General features: G+C 51.7%; 1 protein-coding gene across 1 annotated transcript; it reads left to right on the top strand.

Moving 5' to 3' along the window:
* The first annotated feature begins 361 nt into the window (after nucleotides 1-361).
* Nucleotides 362-17,367, top strand: CIDEA (cell death inducing DFFA like effector a). The gene is made up of 5 exons (XM_069467852.1): nucleotides 362-413; nucleotides 8,102-8,246; nucleotides 9,807-9,953; nucleotides 14,708-14,889; nucleotides 17,184-17,367. Exons 1-5 carry the CDS (start codon nucleotides 376-378, stop codon nucleotides 17,365-17,367), a joined length of 696 nt encoding a protein of 231 aa, XP_069323953.1. The 5' UTR covers nucleotides 362-375.
* Nucleotides 17,368-17,695: the final 328 nt, after the last annotated feature.

Raw genomic sequence — 17,695 nt, 5'->3', positions numbered from 1 at the left:
AAGCGATGCTGCCAGGATTGGCGATGTCACCGATTCCCAACCCCCAGAAGTGCACGACAAACATTGGCTAACGAGTGACCACACGAGTCCCGCGGAGCTTCCGAGGTTGGAAGGTCCTCGGTCCCGCTCCCTGCTGCCAGGGGCCCGAAGGGGCGCGCACCGCGGGCTCCGGCGGCAGGAGCCTAGGACGACCGCAGGCTCCCAGAGCGCGAAGCCGCGGCCTTGGGCGGCGGCCAGCCCATCGCCGAGTCCTCGCCCCTGGGTCAGGCCGGCGCGGGGCGGGCAGGCTGGGGCGGGGCGGGGCGGGCGGCGAAGCTTTAAGAGGCGGCACCGGCTGGAGAGGCCGCACGCCAGGCCCGCGAGGGGACCGGCGCCATGGAGACCGCCTGGGACTACGCAGGAGCCCTCCTCAGGTGAGTGCCGCGCTCTCGGTCGCCCCTGCGTTCCCGTGCGTCCTGCGTCCCTGAGCGCCCCGAGTCCCCTGCGCCCCACAACCGCACGCTCCCTATCCGCCTCTCGCCCCCCAGCGCCCGTGGCCGGGCCCCCGCGCGCACACCCCGTTGCCCCGCTGGTGCCCACGCCGCGGTCCAGCGCCCGCAGGCCGAGCCTGCGTCGGCCCCGCGTCTTCCCTCCTCCTCCACCTGGCCGTAGGTGCCAGGTGTGGTGCTCCCGAGATGCGCGGGCGTCTGTGGAACAGGTGACAGTGGTGAGTGCAGAAGTGGCCTCATCTCTTGCCGCCGCTGCAGCCACGGGGACAGAAGGTGAGGGCCCAGTTTCAGGAACGCAGTGCAGCGCCTCCACGGTGCGCGAGGACAGGGCTTCTCCGGGTCCTGGGGAGGGAGCCAGGAGCCAGGGCGAGACCAGGGGCCCAAGCTCAGCGCTCAGGGCGACGCGGGGAGGCCGGGCCGAGCGGGTCCGCAGCCCTGGGAGGGGGCAGGGCCGCCCGACCCTGCGCGGTCTTCCCCGCGCCCGGTGGCCTCGCCTCCAGCTCCTGGCGAAGGGTCGGCGTCACTTGTTCTCCCGCTGGGGTTCATCTTCACATCCTGACAGATCCAAACCCATTCTTGTTGCTAAAATCCTAAAGACTGCCCGGCGGGAGCTTGTGTTTCCCTGAAGATCACCAAAGTACCGCGGCAAGGATGGGGACGCCCTGCGTCCCCTGAGATGCAGCTCTGCGGGGCGCCGGTCCCTTCGCGGACGCGGGCGGAGGGACGCGGGGCGCAGCCGCGGTTACAGACCTGGCGGTTTGTGCCCTTCGAACCGGGCCTCCGAGGGGAGCTGCTGGAGACCCCCAAGTTTAGAAAAATAGCTGCCAGAGTGTGAAGGTGATCTTCCTCTGCGACACTGGCTTTCTCTTTTTTTTTTTTTTTTTTGAGACGGAGTCTCGCTCTGTTGCCCAGGCTAGAGTGAGTGCCGTGGCGTCAGCCTAGCTCACAGCAACCTCAAACTCCTGGGCTCAAGCGATCCTCCTGCCTCATCCCAAGTAGCTGGGACTACAAACATGCGCCACCATGCCCGGCTAATTTTTTCTATATTTATTTTTTTAGTTGTCCAGATAATTTCTTTCTATTTTTAGTAGAGACAGGGTCTCGCTCTTGCTCAGGCTGGTCTCGAACTCCTGACCCTGAGCGATCCACCCGCCTCGGCCTCCCAGAGTGCTAGGATTACAGGCGTGAGCCACCGCGCCCGGCCTGGCTTTCTCTTTAAACACAAAAACCAGGTCGTGGCGGTGGCGCGTGGGGAAGGTGAGAAACAGACTTGGTTCATATCGTTGCCAACAGGTTTAAGCTTAAAGTCAGGTCCTTGGTTCTTCCGTGTTTTCCTTCCTCCTTTCCCAGAGCCACGCCCCCCAGCCGCACTCACGGGAGGCGAGGACTGCCAACGGGGTGGGGGGAGGACTGCCAACGGGGTGGGGAGAGGACTGCCAACGGGGTGGGGGGAGCACTGCCAACGGGGTGGGGCGAGGACTGCCAACGGGGTGGGGGGAGGACTGCTATCGGGTGGGGGGAGGACTGCCAACGGGGTGGGGGGAGGACTGCCATCGGGTGTGGGGAGGACTGCCAACGGGGTGGGGGGAGGACTGCCAACGGGGTGGGGGCGCCCTCGCCCTCGCCAAGTCTCTCCGGGACTGGGAGCGAGCGCGGCAGGAGACCCTCTCGCAGTTCCTCCTCGCGGAGAATGCGGGGGTGGGGAGGGTGGGGTTGAGGGTTGGGGGTGCGCCCCCGACTCCCTGGCCCCTGGTGTGCCTCTGAGCAGGAACAGGCAATGGCAGGGAGCTCAGGCCGAGCCTCTCCTTGCATCTGACCCTTACGACAGTTTACCAGAATCCGGAATGACCCTGTGTGAGGGCTCCACTAGGTCAAGCGTGAGGTCATGTGAGGCGCACAGGACCTGCTGTTGACAAATCAAAACAAAATGTCTCATCTCCTGAGACACATTCCTTTTAGCTTGGCAAGTCCCAGGAGTGAATGACTATTTGTTAGGGACAAATTGTTGTTGCAATTCTTTGAAAATCTACCTGCTTCAAGACTGAGCTGCTGTAATTCCTTGGAATCTCCCTGTTCCCAAACCAAACTGGAAGAAAACAACCTGTAATTCTTGTTAAGGGAAAATGCTTTTTCTTCCCTGCCCCTCCCTAAAACCCTGTCCAAGCTAAGGAGCCAGTGGGTGGTGCTAACAGGTTTGCAATTGTGGTCTTGCTGGGCTCCTGTCCCCTCTGAGTGTTCCTTAACTTAAACTATCAGAGATGTATGTCCTAATTCTGTCTTTATTAGTAATTAACTGCATTTTGCCAAGAAAGTAACTTCATCAATAGGTACAGTTTTTAAAAATCAGATATTTGCAAGCAATTACCAAATCTTAAACCAGTCATTACTTTGTTAATCAGCTGTAATGGCTAGAGGCCTTAGTTGTGACAAAAGCAGCCTGAGGTCTCGTAGCAAAGTGCAGACATCAAGGATGCCCACACGGGTGTTGGTTGTCATAGACAAAGTCTGCTTTGTTCTGTGTCTTGTCAGCGATAACATTCATGCCAAACCCTGAAGTTGTTATAAAACTGATAAGATATTATATATACTTTGTGAAAAATGGCTGCTTTTTGTAGTTATTTAGAACATCTTTTCTTTCCTTGAACAAGGAACTCTAGATTTTGTACAGGTGCTATTTCAGTACAAATTGTATCACAGTATTATTAGTGACATTAATAAGGAATTAAGTTTTCTACAAGTAAATCTCCCAGCTTTCTGCTTCTTGACTCTAAATTCTTATTTTAATAATGTTTCAAAGTGTTCAAAGAGTCTTCTCTTTGAAGGTCATGTATTGAATACCCTTTACTATGCCAAGCCTTTTGCTAGCTTGGTAAGAACCCAGCTGTGAGCCAGACAGTCCTTGTCAGGACCGGCTCATCTGCAGGCAGGTGTGTTCCCACCTGTCACCCTACAGGGAGCCGGGTGGCAGGAAGCCCCGCAGAGGCTGACGCTCGCTCCTGTACCTCCTGCGGTTGGGTCAGATGCCACCTGCCTCTGGCGCTGTCCCTAGGTCCCCTGGGTACTTCTCCAGGCCTGCGGAATACTTTCCAAGCCCTGTCTTATTTCTTGGCAAGACCATTCTTGACCTCCCCACTTCCCTTCATAACATTCATTGTCACTCTTGGCTTTGGGGACAGTGCTCAGTTGACTTACGTCCTACTCCTGTGTGCCCTGTCTTCCTCTCCTGTGGGTCCCTCCTTTTCTGCCTAATGATGGCACACGGGGTCCCTCAGCCACCACGGCACTCTGCATGTGCCCTGGACTCTCTCTCTCACAGCCTGGTACTGCTGCCACACCAGCCAGGGCACCAAGATATTTCTCTTCGACCAGCACCTCATTCCTGGGCCTTTTCCCTCCATTGCCTTCAGAGTAAACGTCGGTCCACAGGGTGGCACATAAAGAAAGCTTTTCAGTGATCTGTAGGGCTCAGGCTAGTTTTATTGGAGAAAGTTCATGTCTGCTGCCAGCCTGTGGCTTGCTGCTTTATTCCTCACACTGCTGTAAGTTGGCGACTCCTGCTTCCCTCCGGGAAAACACAAAGACTTCACTGTCCCCCTCACTGCTGGGCGACGTGCCCCTACACGGTTTGGGAGTATTCTATGAAGCCCAACTTCTCTTACCATCCTGATTTCTCTGAAACAATCTGTTTCCTTAACTATTTCCTTATACTTTTCCCCTTTAGTGAGTTATTTCCCTTCCTGTTTCATCGAATCGTTTGTACCCACTTTCACAGGAATGAGGGAGCAACTGTTTTCCCGTGTCGTGCAGAATTCGAAGGCTTCTCGGTGGTTCTGTTTCAGGCGTCGTGCTGATGGCCAGTGATAGAAACTATTCTGTCCACTCAGTGGGTCAGAAGTGGGTTGGATTAATACGTAGCCCTTTGTCCACGTAGCCCTGTCGTTGGTTTAGCTGGAGCAGAGCGAGCACCCATACAGTATTTGTTGGATAGGCTGGTGTGCGTGACATGTCACTTAACCCCTTCACATGTTGCATATAAGACATCTTGATTTCATAGAATTTGGCCCATCAAGTCACCCGTCCTGTTCCTTGATGACACTGGCAGGGTTTAACTTTCATGCCTTCAGGGGTATTTCATGTGTGCCCCGTCAGCCCTTCATCCAGCAGTGACCCCACTCTTGGTTAGGAAATGTGACAGGTAAGAACAATAAATTGTATGTCCTTTTATTTTGTGCCAGGTTACTGGGCCACTGGTGCCATATGAAGGCGTGAGTGTGTTCATCCAATGGGAAAATACGGGGCCACAACTGACCAGGTCAAAGCTGTGCCCTGGACCAGGAGGGGCTGGACCTAACGTCTGAAGATAGCCGGACTGTGTTCTCCTGTGTCTGGTTCCGGCCCAGCCTGTCTTACTCGGCAAATGGGTGGCATGCCGCCTCTGGGAAGGTGCTGTGGAAAGGCAGAAAATGCACAAGTAGACTCTGGCCTCAGCGAGCTCAGGTTCTAGAAGCCTCGTGCACGCTGCGATGACTTCCTGCTCTGGGGGAGAAAAGAGGCTCTGGCTGGGGAGGCCTGGGTGCCCCTCTACCGTGGCAGAGGCGTCCTGGGCAGCCATGCCCCATGGGGTGAAAGTCGGAGCTGGATTCCAGTCCCCGTTCTAGCACTTGCTAGACCTCATTAACGCCTTAACTCCCCTGAGCCTTGGTTTTACTCACCTGTAACACTCATCTTGCAGAGTTATTAGGTAGTGTGCTAACATGCACGAGGATTTGGCACCGAGCAGACCCATACCTTTCTTCCTCCCCTCCTGGCAGGGACTTCACCAGCTGGTTCAAGTTCAGATGCTGTGATGAGGTGGAGACAAAGCCACGGCCCTGAACGTGAAGTGGAATATGGCCAATCCCCTCTGCCCCTCCACCCGGGTCACCAGGGACGATAATGTGGGTGAATTCTTTCTCGAGTTGGCGCAGCAGTACAGGAACGTCTTGTTCATGGCATTGTGTAACTGAGAGAAACCTGGTGTAAATCCTTTTAATCAAGGCAAAAGTTCAGACGCTGTGTGCCAGCCCCATGGCTGCATTGGTGCACTGCCCAGCAGGCTCCGGGCTCTGATTTCCTCGGTGGGTCTCTGGCCAAGACTCCCAGACCATTCTGATGGGTGGCCCAGGTTGGGGACCCCTGACCCAGCATGTTCCCATTGGCATTGCCTCACTGGAAACAGATCATTTAGCAACTTTGTCTACCGAAAAGGGAAAGGAGTTGAGGGTGTAAACTCAAAATGCTGCTGTACTTTCAACCACAGAGAAGCTCTTCTGCCAGTGCTCTGGGTTGATGTCTATTGGTTGATATTTGAAGTTCAGAGAATGTGTAACAAAACAACCTACTCCCTCCACTTAAAAACAAAAACAAAAACTTAGCTTTGGACAGACCTGGGATTGTGTTCCATATCTTTCCCTTGTTAACTGGGCAGGCTTGAGAAACCTCTCTGAGCTTCAGTTTTCCCATCTGTGAGATGGAGTAATACTTTCCTTTTAATGGTATAAAGATAATTTGTTAATTAATGTTAAACTAATATTGGTATTAATTTAAAGAGTTAGCACATTACTGGCCATGGCAAGTGCTCAGACGTGAGCAGTTACAAGGCACTGATGTGACGCTGGCCAGATTCACTTAGACCAAATTCTTGCTGGCAATCTAGGTCTGGTTCCGGGAGCCCCACTTGTTGGCAAGGTGAGGCGCAAACACTCACTGGTATGGGGAAGCTCTTGACGCTGGCTGATCAAGCTGGTAACATAAACTTAACCTGACAAATTTTGAGCTCCAGTTTGTTACTACACTATCAGTTTTTTATATAGCAGATTCCCCGGTAAGTCATTGGATTTTCACTCAAGTCCTTTTGTAGAGTTTCAAGTTAGACACCACGCTATTTAAAATGTGTGTGCCTAATACTAAGCTGGGTGTTATACGAAATATAACAAAGAAGCCCTTGTCCATAAGGAAGTTCCAGTCTGGTTGGGAAAATAAAGCATAGATAAATGACAATGTGTGTGTGCGATAAAGTGCTAAATCACAGGCGACAGGCAGAGTTATCCAGACAAACTCTGTCCGGGTCAGAAAGCAGTGATGTGCTCACTTTGTATCTTCTACCCGGTCGTCCTGAAAATAACGCTGTTTGTTTCATTCTCCTGAATGTGCCTGTGAGGCATTTGTCCAGGGGTCAACCGGTATTTGAGCACCTGCAGTGTGTGTGTGTGTGTGTGTGTGTCGGGGGGGTACATGAGGGCCCCTGGAAAGCATCGTCACAGCGCCCAGCACTAGGCGGGTCCTGCAGCCACACTCACACCTGTTCATACTGTACGGGATCATTTCTTTATGGACCCATTCGTGAACGTGAAAAGTCTGTGGTCCTCGGCAAAAGCTCTTACACATTGCTAAACTGGGCCACCTTCCAGTGACAGCAGCAAGGCCATCTGTCTCCCCTGGAGTTCTGTTTTTTATCTTTTTGCCTCTAAACATTATGCTGTAAGAATGGACTTATTTTTAAATAACCTCCTGCTTTTTGGTTTAAAAGCATGAGGTAGTGTGTCAGGCAGTTTGGGGCGTCTGTAATTGCTATCAAAAGCTTCGTCTGTTTCCCAGCGCGCAGCTCTGCTTACTCTCCAGTCGCTTAGCGCCTCCCTGAGGCCGACGACAGCCCGGGCTGAACCCCAGCTCTCCGGCCCGACCTCCCTCACCTGTGAATTGAGAAAACTAGGACTATATCAAAGGGTTTCCTGAGAATTAAGTGAGCTAATATTTATAAAGCAACATGTGAACTTGTTAAACAACTGTAATTTATCAGCTGTTTCTTATTTATCCCCATTTTGTTACTTTTTTAGTTGCTAGGTAACTAAAATTTAATCAAGAGCTGGAGATTTTTTTCTCAAATAATTGTCTTGATTTGGTTTTGCTACAGTTGTTTTCTTTTTCATGCTAGTGCTTTTTTATAATGAATGTTTGAATTAATTCTTTGGTAAATGTGGAACTTACTCCAAGGTGTCATGTGACATTGGCCCTAAAGTTCTTTTCCTTCTCCTTATTCCAGCCACGGTTATAGTGAGTCTGTGGATCTCAGTTTATCCTCAGTTGATTTCGAAAACTTGGTTGCTACAGTGACCAATATCTGGCTTTTAAGTTAATACCTGCCTTGGTCTTTCTGTATTATACAAACATGGAACTGTGTGTGCGCCTAATTCTCTGACTCTGCTTAACTACTTTGTGGCCACTAGAAATCATTCTTTCGGATTTTTTTTATCTCTAGAACCTATCCATATTTGCAGAATATAGTTCTTACTTCTTTTTTGTGTTTGATGCCCTTACTATTCCTATCCAAACAGGTTTTCAAGGACTTTGAATGTTCTGGTAAAATAGGAATAAAGATGGTTGTGTTTTTAATTTGATGTATTACTTGTTTGTGTCTTGGAAATATATGCACATGTGTGTATATATAATTTTTAATAACCCCCAACCACCAAGTTTCTTTCTTTTAGGTGCAAATGTTAAAATTTCATTATTTCTGTGTACTTCAAACCTCTCCTTAAAGATTCTTTTTCCTTACTTTTTGCCCCCATTTTCAGGCCCCTGACATTTATGGGCTCCCAGACCAAGCGAGTCCTGCTCACCCCTCTCATGCATCCAGCCCGCCCCTTCCGAGTCTCCAACCACGACAGGAGCAGCCGGCGCGGGGTGATGGCCAGCAGCCTGGAGGAGCTCCTCCACAAGGTACACGCCTGGCACCTCTCCACCCGCTCACACAGGCACCCTGAGCTCGTCCAGGGCAGCGGTCTTGGGTAGGAAGCCCATGCAAAGGCAGAAGAATGAAGAAAAACAGCATGTCCCAGCCTGGGCAACAGAGCGAGACCCCATCTCTAAAAAAATTGTTTTTAAAGAATTAGGGCAGACATGGTGGCTCATATCTGCAGTTCCAGCTATTTGGGAGGCTGAGGCAGAAGGATGGCTTGAGCCCAGGAGTTCAAGACCAGCCTGGGCAATAGAGCAAGACCCTATCTCTTAAAACAAAACAAAACAAAACAAACAACAAAACGAAAAAAAGCATGTCACCAGGAGGGTTGGGTTGGGGAGAAAGATGGGGAATGACTAATGATGAGGTTTCTTTCTTTGGGGATGAAAATGCTCTAAAACTGATTGTGCTGGTGGTTGCCCAACTCTGAGAACATGCCATAAACCATTGAATTGTATGATTGACAAGGGGCAAATTGTATGACTCATCAATTATGTCTCAATAAAGCTGTTTTAAACAGAGAAGAAAAAGAAAAACAGCATGTTAAACTCATCAGACCTTCTCTTGGCCCCAGAGAGTCTGAGGGAGCCATTTCTACCTGGGCAAAGGGTAGGTATAAATGATAAAAGAAAGCAGTATTGCATCTCTGTACCATAAAAGATTTAGGTACAGAGGCAAAACCCTCAAGAGTAGCCCCCAGTGGATAATGTAGCTTTGCTTCTTTGACAAAGGGGAATGTGGGGAAGCGCAGACTCCAGAAGTCTATTTTGGGTTATGACGCTGGCATAGAATAGTCCTCAATCTAAACCAGTGGCCTAGACCCTCAGAAGCATAGCTCAGACACAGACACCTGTGGAAATGGGGAATGAGCATCCAACATGCCATCTCGGAAGCAGGAGAGATGTTCAAATACACTACCCGAGGCTCCGGCTCTGAAATGTCATACATGCAGGATTTTTCTTTTTATCCATCTAGAAAAGTAGGTAATCTTAGAAATTATATGTAATCACTTACCTCATGTCTTTTAAGAAGACAGATTCATTGAAAATCTTAACTTCCTGGCCCAGCATGGTAGCATGCACCTGTAGTCCCAGCTACTTGGAAGGCCGAGACAGGAGGATCATTTGAGCTCAGGAGTTCAAGACCAACCTGAGCAAGAGTGAGACCCTGTCTCTACTAAAAATAGAAAAATTAGCCGGGTGTCACGGTACATACCTATAGTCCCAGCTACTCAGGAGGCTGAGGCAGGAGGATCGCTTGAGCCCAAGAGTTCGAGGCTGCGGTGAGCTAGGCTGATGCCACTGCACTCTAGCCTGGGCGACAGAGTGAGATACTGTCTCAAAACAACAACAAAAACAAGGGGGGGGAAAATCCCCTTTTTCCAAAGACTGAGTCATAGACACCAATCAGGGTATATTTTTACCATTGAAATTTTATCAGAATCAACCAACACTTCTAAAAACTATAACAGTACATGCTGTTGGACAGCCCAGTGGAACTGTCATGCTTCATTCCATTTCTCTAACGCATTGCAAACCTAGACTCTGGATGTCCTGGTCATCACTGCTGGACTGGTCACTCTGGTACTGGAGGAAGATGGCACCGTGGTGGACACGGAAGAGTTCTTCCAGACCCTAGGAGACAACACACATTTCATGATCTTGGAAAAAGGACAGAAGTGGACTCCGGTAAGCAAAATCATGGTCATCCAAACGGCTACTGGGCGGGCTTTTTACCTGTGAAAACACGTGCCCTACTTTGGTGGTGCCTTGCCCACTTTCTAAACATACACTTTGCATTCTCCTGACACCTGGATCCACTACCCCCAAAGGGATTCTTACAAGTATCCGAGGAGTCTTAGTATCTCTGTGAACTTGGGCTGTGTGATTGAAAGCAAATAATTCTGAGGAACAGACTTTGGCCAGTGAGTAGGTACAGACCCTATGAAAAGCACAGAATCGACCTGGTGAATATTCACTGTCCCTATTCTTGGAAGCCAGACAAGCTGATAGAGCCAACAAGGTTAGGGAGGTGTGTGCGTGTGTGTCTGTGTGAATGCAGAGATTTGGAAAAGTAAAGAGATAGGATGAAGAGGAAGGATGAAGATAGAATGAAGTTTCTGGGGAAACAGATTATATATCTTAAAAACCCTCTCACTATAAAACAGCTAAAAATGTAAAGCACAATACTAAAACATCTTTTTACATATCTAACTGACCTTCAAGAAAGGGAAATCCTCAGAGGCCAAAATTTTTGTGGAGTCAGAATCCAGAGAGGACAGCAAAGCCTGAGGCTGGCAGCTCGCCAGGGGCCTCCGCCTGTGGGTGTCCACCGGCCTCGGTGACCAGGCTGCAGCTTTGACAGATGCTGGGAGGACAGGAGGCCCAGTCTCAGGCTGACTCGGCATCGTGAGGGCCTCTCCCGAGAATCTGTGGCCATAAGCTGCCCTCGTGAGGCTCTGGGCACTGCCGAGTCCAAAACACCCAAGCGCGGAGTTAGTTTGCAGGGATCTGGAGAGGACCGTCAGTTTACTCGCTGGATCTCTTTGCTCAGTGAGTCCCTGCCCAGCCCCGTGCCCAGAGCTGCTGGGCCCGTGCAGCCAGCAGAGCAGGCACACGTCAGCCGGGAGGGGCGTGTCAACCACGGCCCGGTGAGAGCAAACGGCCGAAACAGACCCCATCCCATGGCAGGAGACGACACACACGCCCGGCAGCGCACTTCTGCATAAATGCACGTGAATAGACTGTCACACCGTCACTGAATGGACTGCTCTTCGGCGTGAAAACGCAGGAAGCACAAATACAGGCGTCGTGTGGATAAACCTCATCGGCTTTGCTGAGTGAAAAGATCACAGGATAACACATCAAACAAGTGGTCCTCAAAATTCTTGATCTCAGGACCCATTTACACTCTTCAAACTTAATGAAGACCCCAAATAGCTTTTGTTTATGTGGGTTGTGTCAATAGACTCTGTAGATATCTAGCAGAGGTTCCCAGATGGGGAGATGTTGCCCCTTGGGGTACATTTTTTGGCTGTTACTGCTAGGTGGGGGTGGAGGCCCGAGTCGCTGGTAGCCACTTCGCAGCGTGGACAGCCCCCCAGGAAAGGTGTCCAGCCCCAATGGCAGTGGTGTCAAGGCTGAGAAACTATAAGCTATAGATGTAGATATTCCCAACATTAGAAATTAAAATTGTTTAGAAGTTACTAATGAGTAGACTTTTTAAAAAAGAAATTAAAATCGAGAAATTTAAAAATATGTATTATTCATTAAATATAATAACCCAATACAGGTTAACTTAAATCACATATTTTTATGAAAAATGACTATTTTCCAAAACACAAAGATTGAGTGAGGAGTGACTTTTTTTACGTTTTTGCAAATCTCTTTAATGTCTAGCTTAATGGAAGACAGCTGAGTTTTCGTATCTGCTTCTGTTTTTTTTTTTTTTTTTTTTTTTTGAGACAGAGTCTCGCTCTGTTGCCCGGGCTAGAGTGAGTGCCGTGGCGTCAGCCTAGCTCACAGCAACCTCAAACTCCTGGGCTTCAGCGATCCTCCTGCCTCAGCCTCCCCAGTAGCTGGGACTGCAGACATGTGCCACCAGGCCCGGCTAATTTTTTCTATATATTTTTAGTTGTCCAGATAATTTCTTTCTATTTTTAGTAGAGACGGGGTCTCGCTCTTGCTCAGGCTGGTCTCGAACTCCTGAGCTCGAGCGATCCTCCCGCCTCGGCCTCCCAGAGTGCTGGGATTACAGGCGTGAGCCACCGCGCCTGGCCTGCTTCTGTATTGAATGTGTTGTAATTGTTGTTCTGACGGAAGCACGAGGAAAGTCTGGCTGGACACCGGTGCGCAGCTGGGAAGGGAGGAGGACGCTGAGTCTTCTCGGGTGACCGAGCTCGCTCTGCTCCGACGCCGCGCCCGAGCTCACGCGTGCTGGCTGCAGGGCGGTCAGCGCAGCGCGGAGTCTGAAGAGATGTGCGACCCAGAGCCGCCTCCTCTACGTCCAGTCCGTGGGTGTGTCCTGCACTTTGAATGGATCTTTTTCCCAGGGGTGATTCGTCACACTGGGCATGGGTCGTTTAGAAACTATTGGCTCACCGAGTTGGGCAGGTCTCCCAAATCTGCAGTGGGAAGCACCGCTCCTCATGAGGACAGAAAGGGCACATGGCGTCCTACTGTTGACTGGGAACATCGTGTGCCCTCTCCATCCGCCGATAGGAGACCACACTTGGAGAACCTCCACGTTAAACCATTTATGGATAATTCAAAAATATGCAGACTTAGCAATACAATGTCTAAGGTACACGTGTGCTAAACACAGAGAAGAGTGAGGGGAGTGCTCGGCTGAGACGGCCCCTCTGGACAGGAGCGGGGGGTGGGCTGAGGAGAGGCCCGGGGGTCTCCCGGGGCTGGGCAATGTTTGGTTTTGCTGTCTCATTGTTCCTTCATCTTCCATATATCACACATACACTCCTGCATACATGCCGTAATTGTTTTGACTGGAAAAGACTCTACAGACCAATTATAAAAAGCATAACATTAAATAAAATCTTAAAGCAGGAGAGGAGACCGTGCCCCGTGGGCTGAATTAGATACATCTTCTAAGAGACAGTCTTGGGCTGTCTGCTGTGAGGTAGGTACGTGGCCTGAATGGCCCCCAAAGATGCCCACGTCCTGATCCCCAAAGGGTGGATGTGATTAAGTCAGGCTCTTGAGATGGGGGTGTTGTCCCAGATGATCCGGGGAGGTCCGTGTAAGTCAAGAGAAGACCCCGTCCAAACTCAGATTTCGGCTGGAGCAGGCCTCAGGGGTCCTTGCAGGCTGGGGGGCAGGAGGGTGAGCGCAAGGCCAGAGGCAGAGACGGAGGCGCGGTGTGAGGCGAGGCCGAGCCCTGCCCGCTCGCTTTGGCCTCCCGACGGCAGGACCATGAGGGCATCAGTACGGGTGGTTTTGAGCCACTCGGTTTCTCGTGATCTGTGGCAGCAGGAAGCTAATCCAGATGGGAAGGGCACTTTTTGTTTGTTTCCTTGTTTGTTTTTATAAACGAGACATCGGTGAGTATGGAGGAGCCGGAGACCATGTCACACGTGTGTAAGTTCCCATTGCTGCGTCCAGGGCGGTGCTGAGAGGCCATTGATCTGGGTCACAGGCTCAAGGGAGGCTCGAGGCTCCTCCAGCCCAGGGCCTGGCCGGGACGAGGCGGCGCCTGCAGGAGGCGGGCGGGGCGGAACCGTCCTGCGGAGGTAGTGAGTGTAGAAATCCGCGCACCCACGTGTTAGGCCGCGCGGGGATTAGCTGTGGAAGGGCGTCTGAATTTTGATTTAAGACCTAGACTAAGGAAGACATTTAAGGAGAGCAAGATAAAAACTTTCAAAAGTCAGAAAGGAATGTGAGGCCAGGAAAAAGAAGTGTGGCAGGTTTATAGGTCAAAACCCCTTGGCGTCCATAATCTTGATCTTTTAAAGTCATGTTTCCTAGCTAAGGGGTAGGTGGCACCCCTTGAGAGGCGGCAGGACCCCTTGTGCCCCGGCCGGCATCCCCCCTCGGTTGCGCCCTGCGCGGTGGGCGGCAGGAAGGGCGGGTGCTTTGGGGGGATCTGTGCTCTGACTGCAAACGATTGAGACCCCGGCATTAATGGGCTCCTCGTTCACAGCTTCAGCTGCTCCCACCTCCAGTCAGTTGTCTAAACTCAAATCCTCTGCACCCCAGGTCTGTGTGGCAGAGACCCCTTAGAGAGAACAGCTCCTGAGCCCAGCATTTGTACCTTGGGGCAGCTTTGTTCTCATTATTTTTTTTTAAACGCTTTCCGTGGGGAAGATTCTGTTACGGTGGTGTTTGAACCTAGGGCGCTATAGAGCTCTCTGACTCCCTCCACCCAGCCAGAAAGGCCCGCCGGTGTTCCAGGCGGGCGCACAGGGGCACTGCAGACAGACAGCTGCCAGGACGCAGGGGCGGCCCCACCCCTTACGTGAGCCACGTGATTCTGGCACTTTCTGCCCAGTGGCTGCTTACGAAATGGAATAATGCTGCCTGCATTTCCATAACCGTGATTGTGTTATGGCCATGAGAGGAGAGGCCCATGTCACCAGGGGACCACGGGCGGCCTCCAGCTGGAGTGAGTGTCCGCAGCATCCGTCAGGGGCACAACCACACACTGAGCAGTGGGACCCTAAAACCCTGGCCCTGAAGCCAAATCAGATTCATCCTGAGTCACTACCCTGAAAGCAGATTAGGGAAGGCTACTTGGTTTGTATTTGGACATAACAGTATAAGCATATTGGTTTGCTGAAAACATTCTCAAATAATTAGCAGCTTCATCGATAGCAGATTTTAAGTGGACATTCAGGAGAAACTGAAGCTAGCATAAAACCAGAATTCTGAAGTTTGAATGTCATGGTTCGGAATGCTGCTAAAGTCTGTTCTTCCCTTCATTACTGTAGGGTAGTAGGTATGTCCCAGCTTGCCGGCAGCCAAAGAAATCGGGGATTGCAAGGGTCACCTTTGATTTATACAAGCTGAACCCCAAGGACTTCATCGGCTGCCTCAACGTGAGAGCCACGATGTATGAGATGTACTCCGTGTCCTATGACATCAGGTGCACCGGGCTCAAGGCTCTGCTGAGGTACCTACTCCAGGGGCCACCCTTGGGGTGTGGGAGCTGCACAGGGGCCAGCACAGGTGGCATGTCCCCACCTCATTCCTCTGTAGTACCAGGCCCAGCTCTGGGAGCCCCCACAGGCCTGTTGCTGTTGTCATTAGGAGCATTCTAATTCACCTGGTCTTAAGCCACAGGCATAAGCTGTGTGACCTTTCACAGGTTACTTGACTTCTCTGAGCCTCGGTTTCATCATATTTAAAATAAGAAGGTTGCTTCCAAGTTCTTTATGATTGTCTAGGCTCTAAATACACCTACTCTCCTCCTCTAGTAAATTCACTGTTGATCTCTAAAGAACTAATTCTCTGTGGAGGGAGTGGGTAGGAGAGAGGCTGACCACTGTTTTCACAAAACAGGAAGTCTTAAGCCAAAACAGAACTTTTTTTTCCTCCAAAGACCATCAAATACTAAATGAAAACAAAAGCTAAACAATAAAGATAAAGAAGAACCAAATTTGTTTTAAGAACTAGAGCAACCTTAATTCTGAGCAGTGGCACCTCAAACTGGAGCCGTGCAGATTCTGGCCCGGTTGGCGCAGAGCAGCCACCTAAATCTTGACAAATACTCTTCTGCATGTATCTTCTGTATCACTGTTAACTTTAGTCTTGCCTGCAATGTGGCCCAGGCACGCTCCTCCTCTCCCTCACGCCAGGGCCCCGGCAGCCCAAAGGCCGGGGCCAGGCTGGCTGCATAGCGTCACAGGAGAGAGGCCCTTTAGAAGACAGATTCCCAATGCACGCCGCGGACCTATTTGAACAAATTCCATATGCCCAAAGGAACCCTCCCTGGGTGTTCTTACTCCATAGCCAGGGTTGCACCCCTGCCGCTGAGCCCTTCTCTGGGTCACCAGGTGTGTGAGCTGTCACAGGTTACTTAACTTCTCTGAGCCTCAGTTGCACCATATTTAAAATGAGAAGGTTGCTTCCAAGTTCTTTACGATTGTCTAGGCTCTAAATACACCCGTTTCTCCTCCCCCAGTACCTTCACTGTTAATCTCTAAAGAACTAACTCTCTGTGGAGGGAGTGGGTAGAAAGAGACAGATTGACCGCAGCACAGAGGTCTTTGGGGCGGGTGCAAGAACTTCACAACTGCTGCCCACACAGCCGGGGCAGGGCCTGCCCGTTTCTCCTCGCCGGCGATGGTTCCCTCTCTCTGCTGTGCGGGTGAGGCCTGCGCTCTGGCCTGCCCTGAGCAGCAGAAGGGGAAAGGCTTTGGAGACCAGCCTACTGTCCTCGCGGAGCTCTCCCGGCCACCACCTGGGTCAGCTGAGGCGTGTGGCTTCTCCGTGACCTCAGTTTCACAGCCAGAGCCATCAACACCGAGTCCCAGACTCTGGTCCTTGTCATAGTGTTGAAAGCTTAACTCCCAGGAGGGCTGCTCCGTTTTGCTGAGATGGGAGAAAATGGCTTTATTCTTTGATTTTTCAATGTGAGACAAGAGAGTTACAACGACTTAGAAAAGCATAATGAAAAAAGCAAACTTCACTCCAGATCTCACCTAGGCAAAATCATTCTTGACGGAAAAATCCAGTTTCTTGTTACTAATCTTATCACTGCAGCGCGGGGACCTCGCCTCCCCGGGCCTGTGGGGCGCACGCGCCATGGGACAGCCCCTGCCCCCGCTGAGCCACCTTTCCAAGTGAGGGACCCTAACGCCGAGATGAAATCCTTTCGCCATGGGCGGAGTAGAGAAAGAGAACTTGAGTTAAAGCTTTTGTAAATTTGTTTTTTAGTCCACCATAACACTAATGCCAGACTCAGCCTTAGAACCGAGAGGCCAGGACAGGGCAAAGTTGTCCCTCCCTGTAACTTCGGGAACACCCAGTTGGAATATCCCAGCTGCCTTCGATAAACCGGATCATGGGATCACGGTTCCGTTTTTGCTGAGACTTTCCTTCCGCCTGACTTCTGCGCCTGACCTGGTTGATGTCGGTAACAAGTTCCCGCACGTACCAAGGCAGGACAGGACCCCGCACACGCTCCCAGGAGCAGGGGCTGCCCAAGCAGAGCTTTCTAGGCACGGAGCAGTCAGGCCATATTGGATCGTGGGAGCCAGGCGGCCCAGGGTCCCGGGGAGCTCGCAGAGACCAACTCCCACCCAGCCCCGGCGACGTGCGTGCCCTGAGAGTGGGGCTCCTCGGACTGCCACGCTCCCGGGCGTGAGCGCCGCTCCCTGAGCGTCGGCAAGGTGGCGTGTGTGCCAGGGGAGGGCGCGCTCCCAGGATCCAAGCCTGACACGCCTCCATCCCCCTCTGTTGCAGGAGCCTGCTGCGGTTCCTGTCCTACACTGCCCAGGTGACCGGACAGTTTCTCATCTACATGGGCACATCCATGCTCCGAGTGCTGGGGGACGCGGAAGAGCGGCCCTCCGTTGCGTCACACCCCTGGGGCTGGTTCTCCTACGGAAAGGGCTGCAGGCTGCAGAGGGCGCAGCCTGCTTCTTGACCCAAATGCTCTCTCGAGTGACAGTTTTGAAGATGCTTTAATGTTCTTAACCACATGCACTTGTAGGCTGCTGGTCACCCCGCTCAGGAGTGGCCTCCAGGTGAAGGAGAGGGCTTGATGGCGTCGGGGGGGGGGGGGGGGGTCGTGGGGCGGGCGGCTGGAGCGGGGGCGGCGTGGCGGGGCCTCCGCAGGCCGCGGGGTGGGGCCTGTTCGGTGCCTCCCCGCCTGCATAAACCCATCCCAGGGTACTCTTCCGACGTGATACTTCCCTGTGTCTTTCGTCTCTTTACAAAGCAAACAGTACTTTCATATAGAAGCAAATCTCAGC

Source organism: Eulemur rufifrons, chromosome 5 (genome assembly GCF_041146395.1).
Source record: "Eulemur rufifrons isolate Redbay chromosome 5, OSU_ERuf_1, whole genome shotgun sequence".
In the NCBI taxonomy this organism is placed as follows: Eukaryota; Metazoa; Chordata; class Mammalia; order Primates; family Lemuridae; genus Eulemur; species Eulemur rufifrons.
Note: the sequence above shows the minus strand (reverse complement) of the source record. Positions and strands in the feature narration are given on the sequence as shown.

Excerpts from the sequence above, each read along its gene's own strand:
- CIDEA (XM_069467852.1), top strand. The coding sequence starts at position 376 with ATGGAGACCGCCTGGGACTACGCAGGAGCCCTCCTCAG. Across the intron at positions 414-8,101 it reads TACGCAGGAGCCCTCCTCAG|GCCCCTGACATTTATGGGCT; the intron begins GTGAGTGCCGCG and ends CCCCATTTTCAG. Across the intron at positions 14,890-17,183 it reads GGGCTCAAGGCTCTGCTGAG|GAGCCTGCTGCGGTTCCTGT; the intron begins GTACCTACTCCA and ends CCTCTGTTGCAG.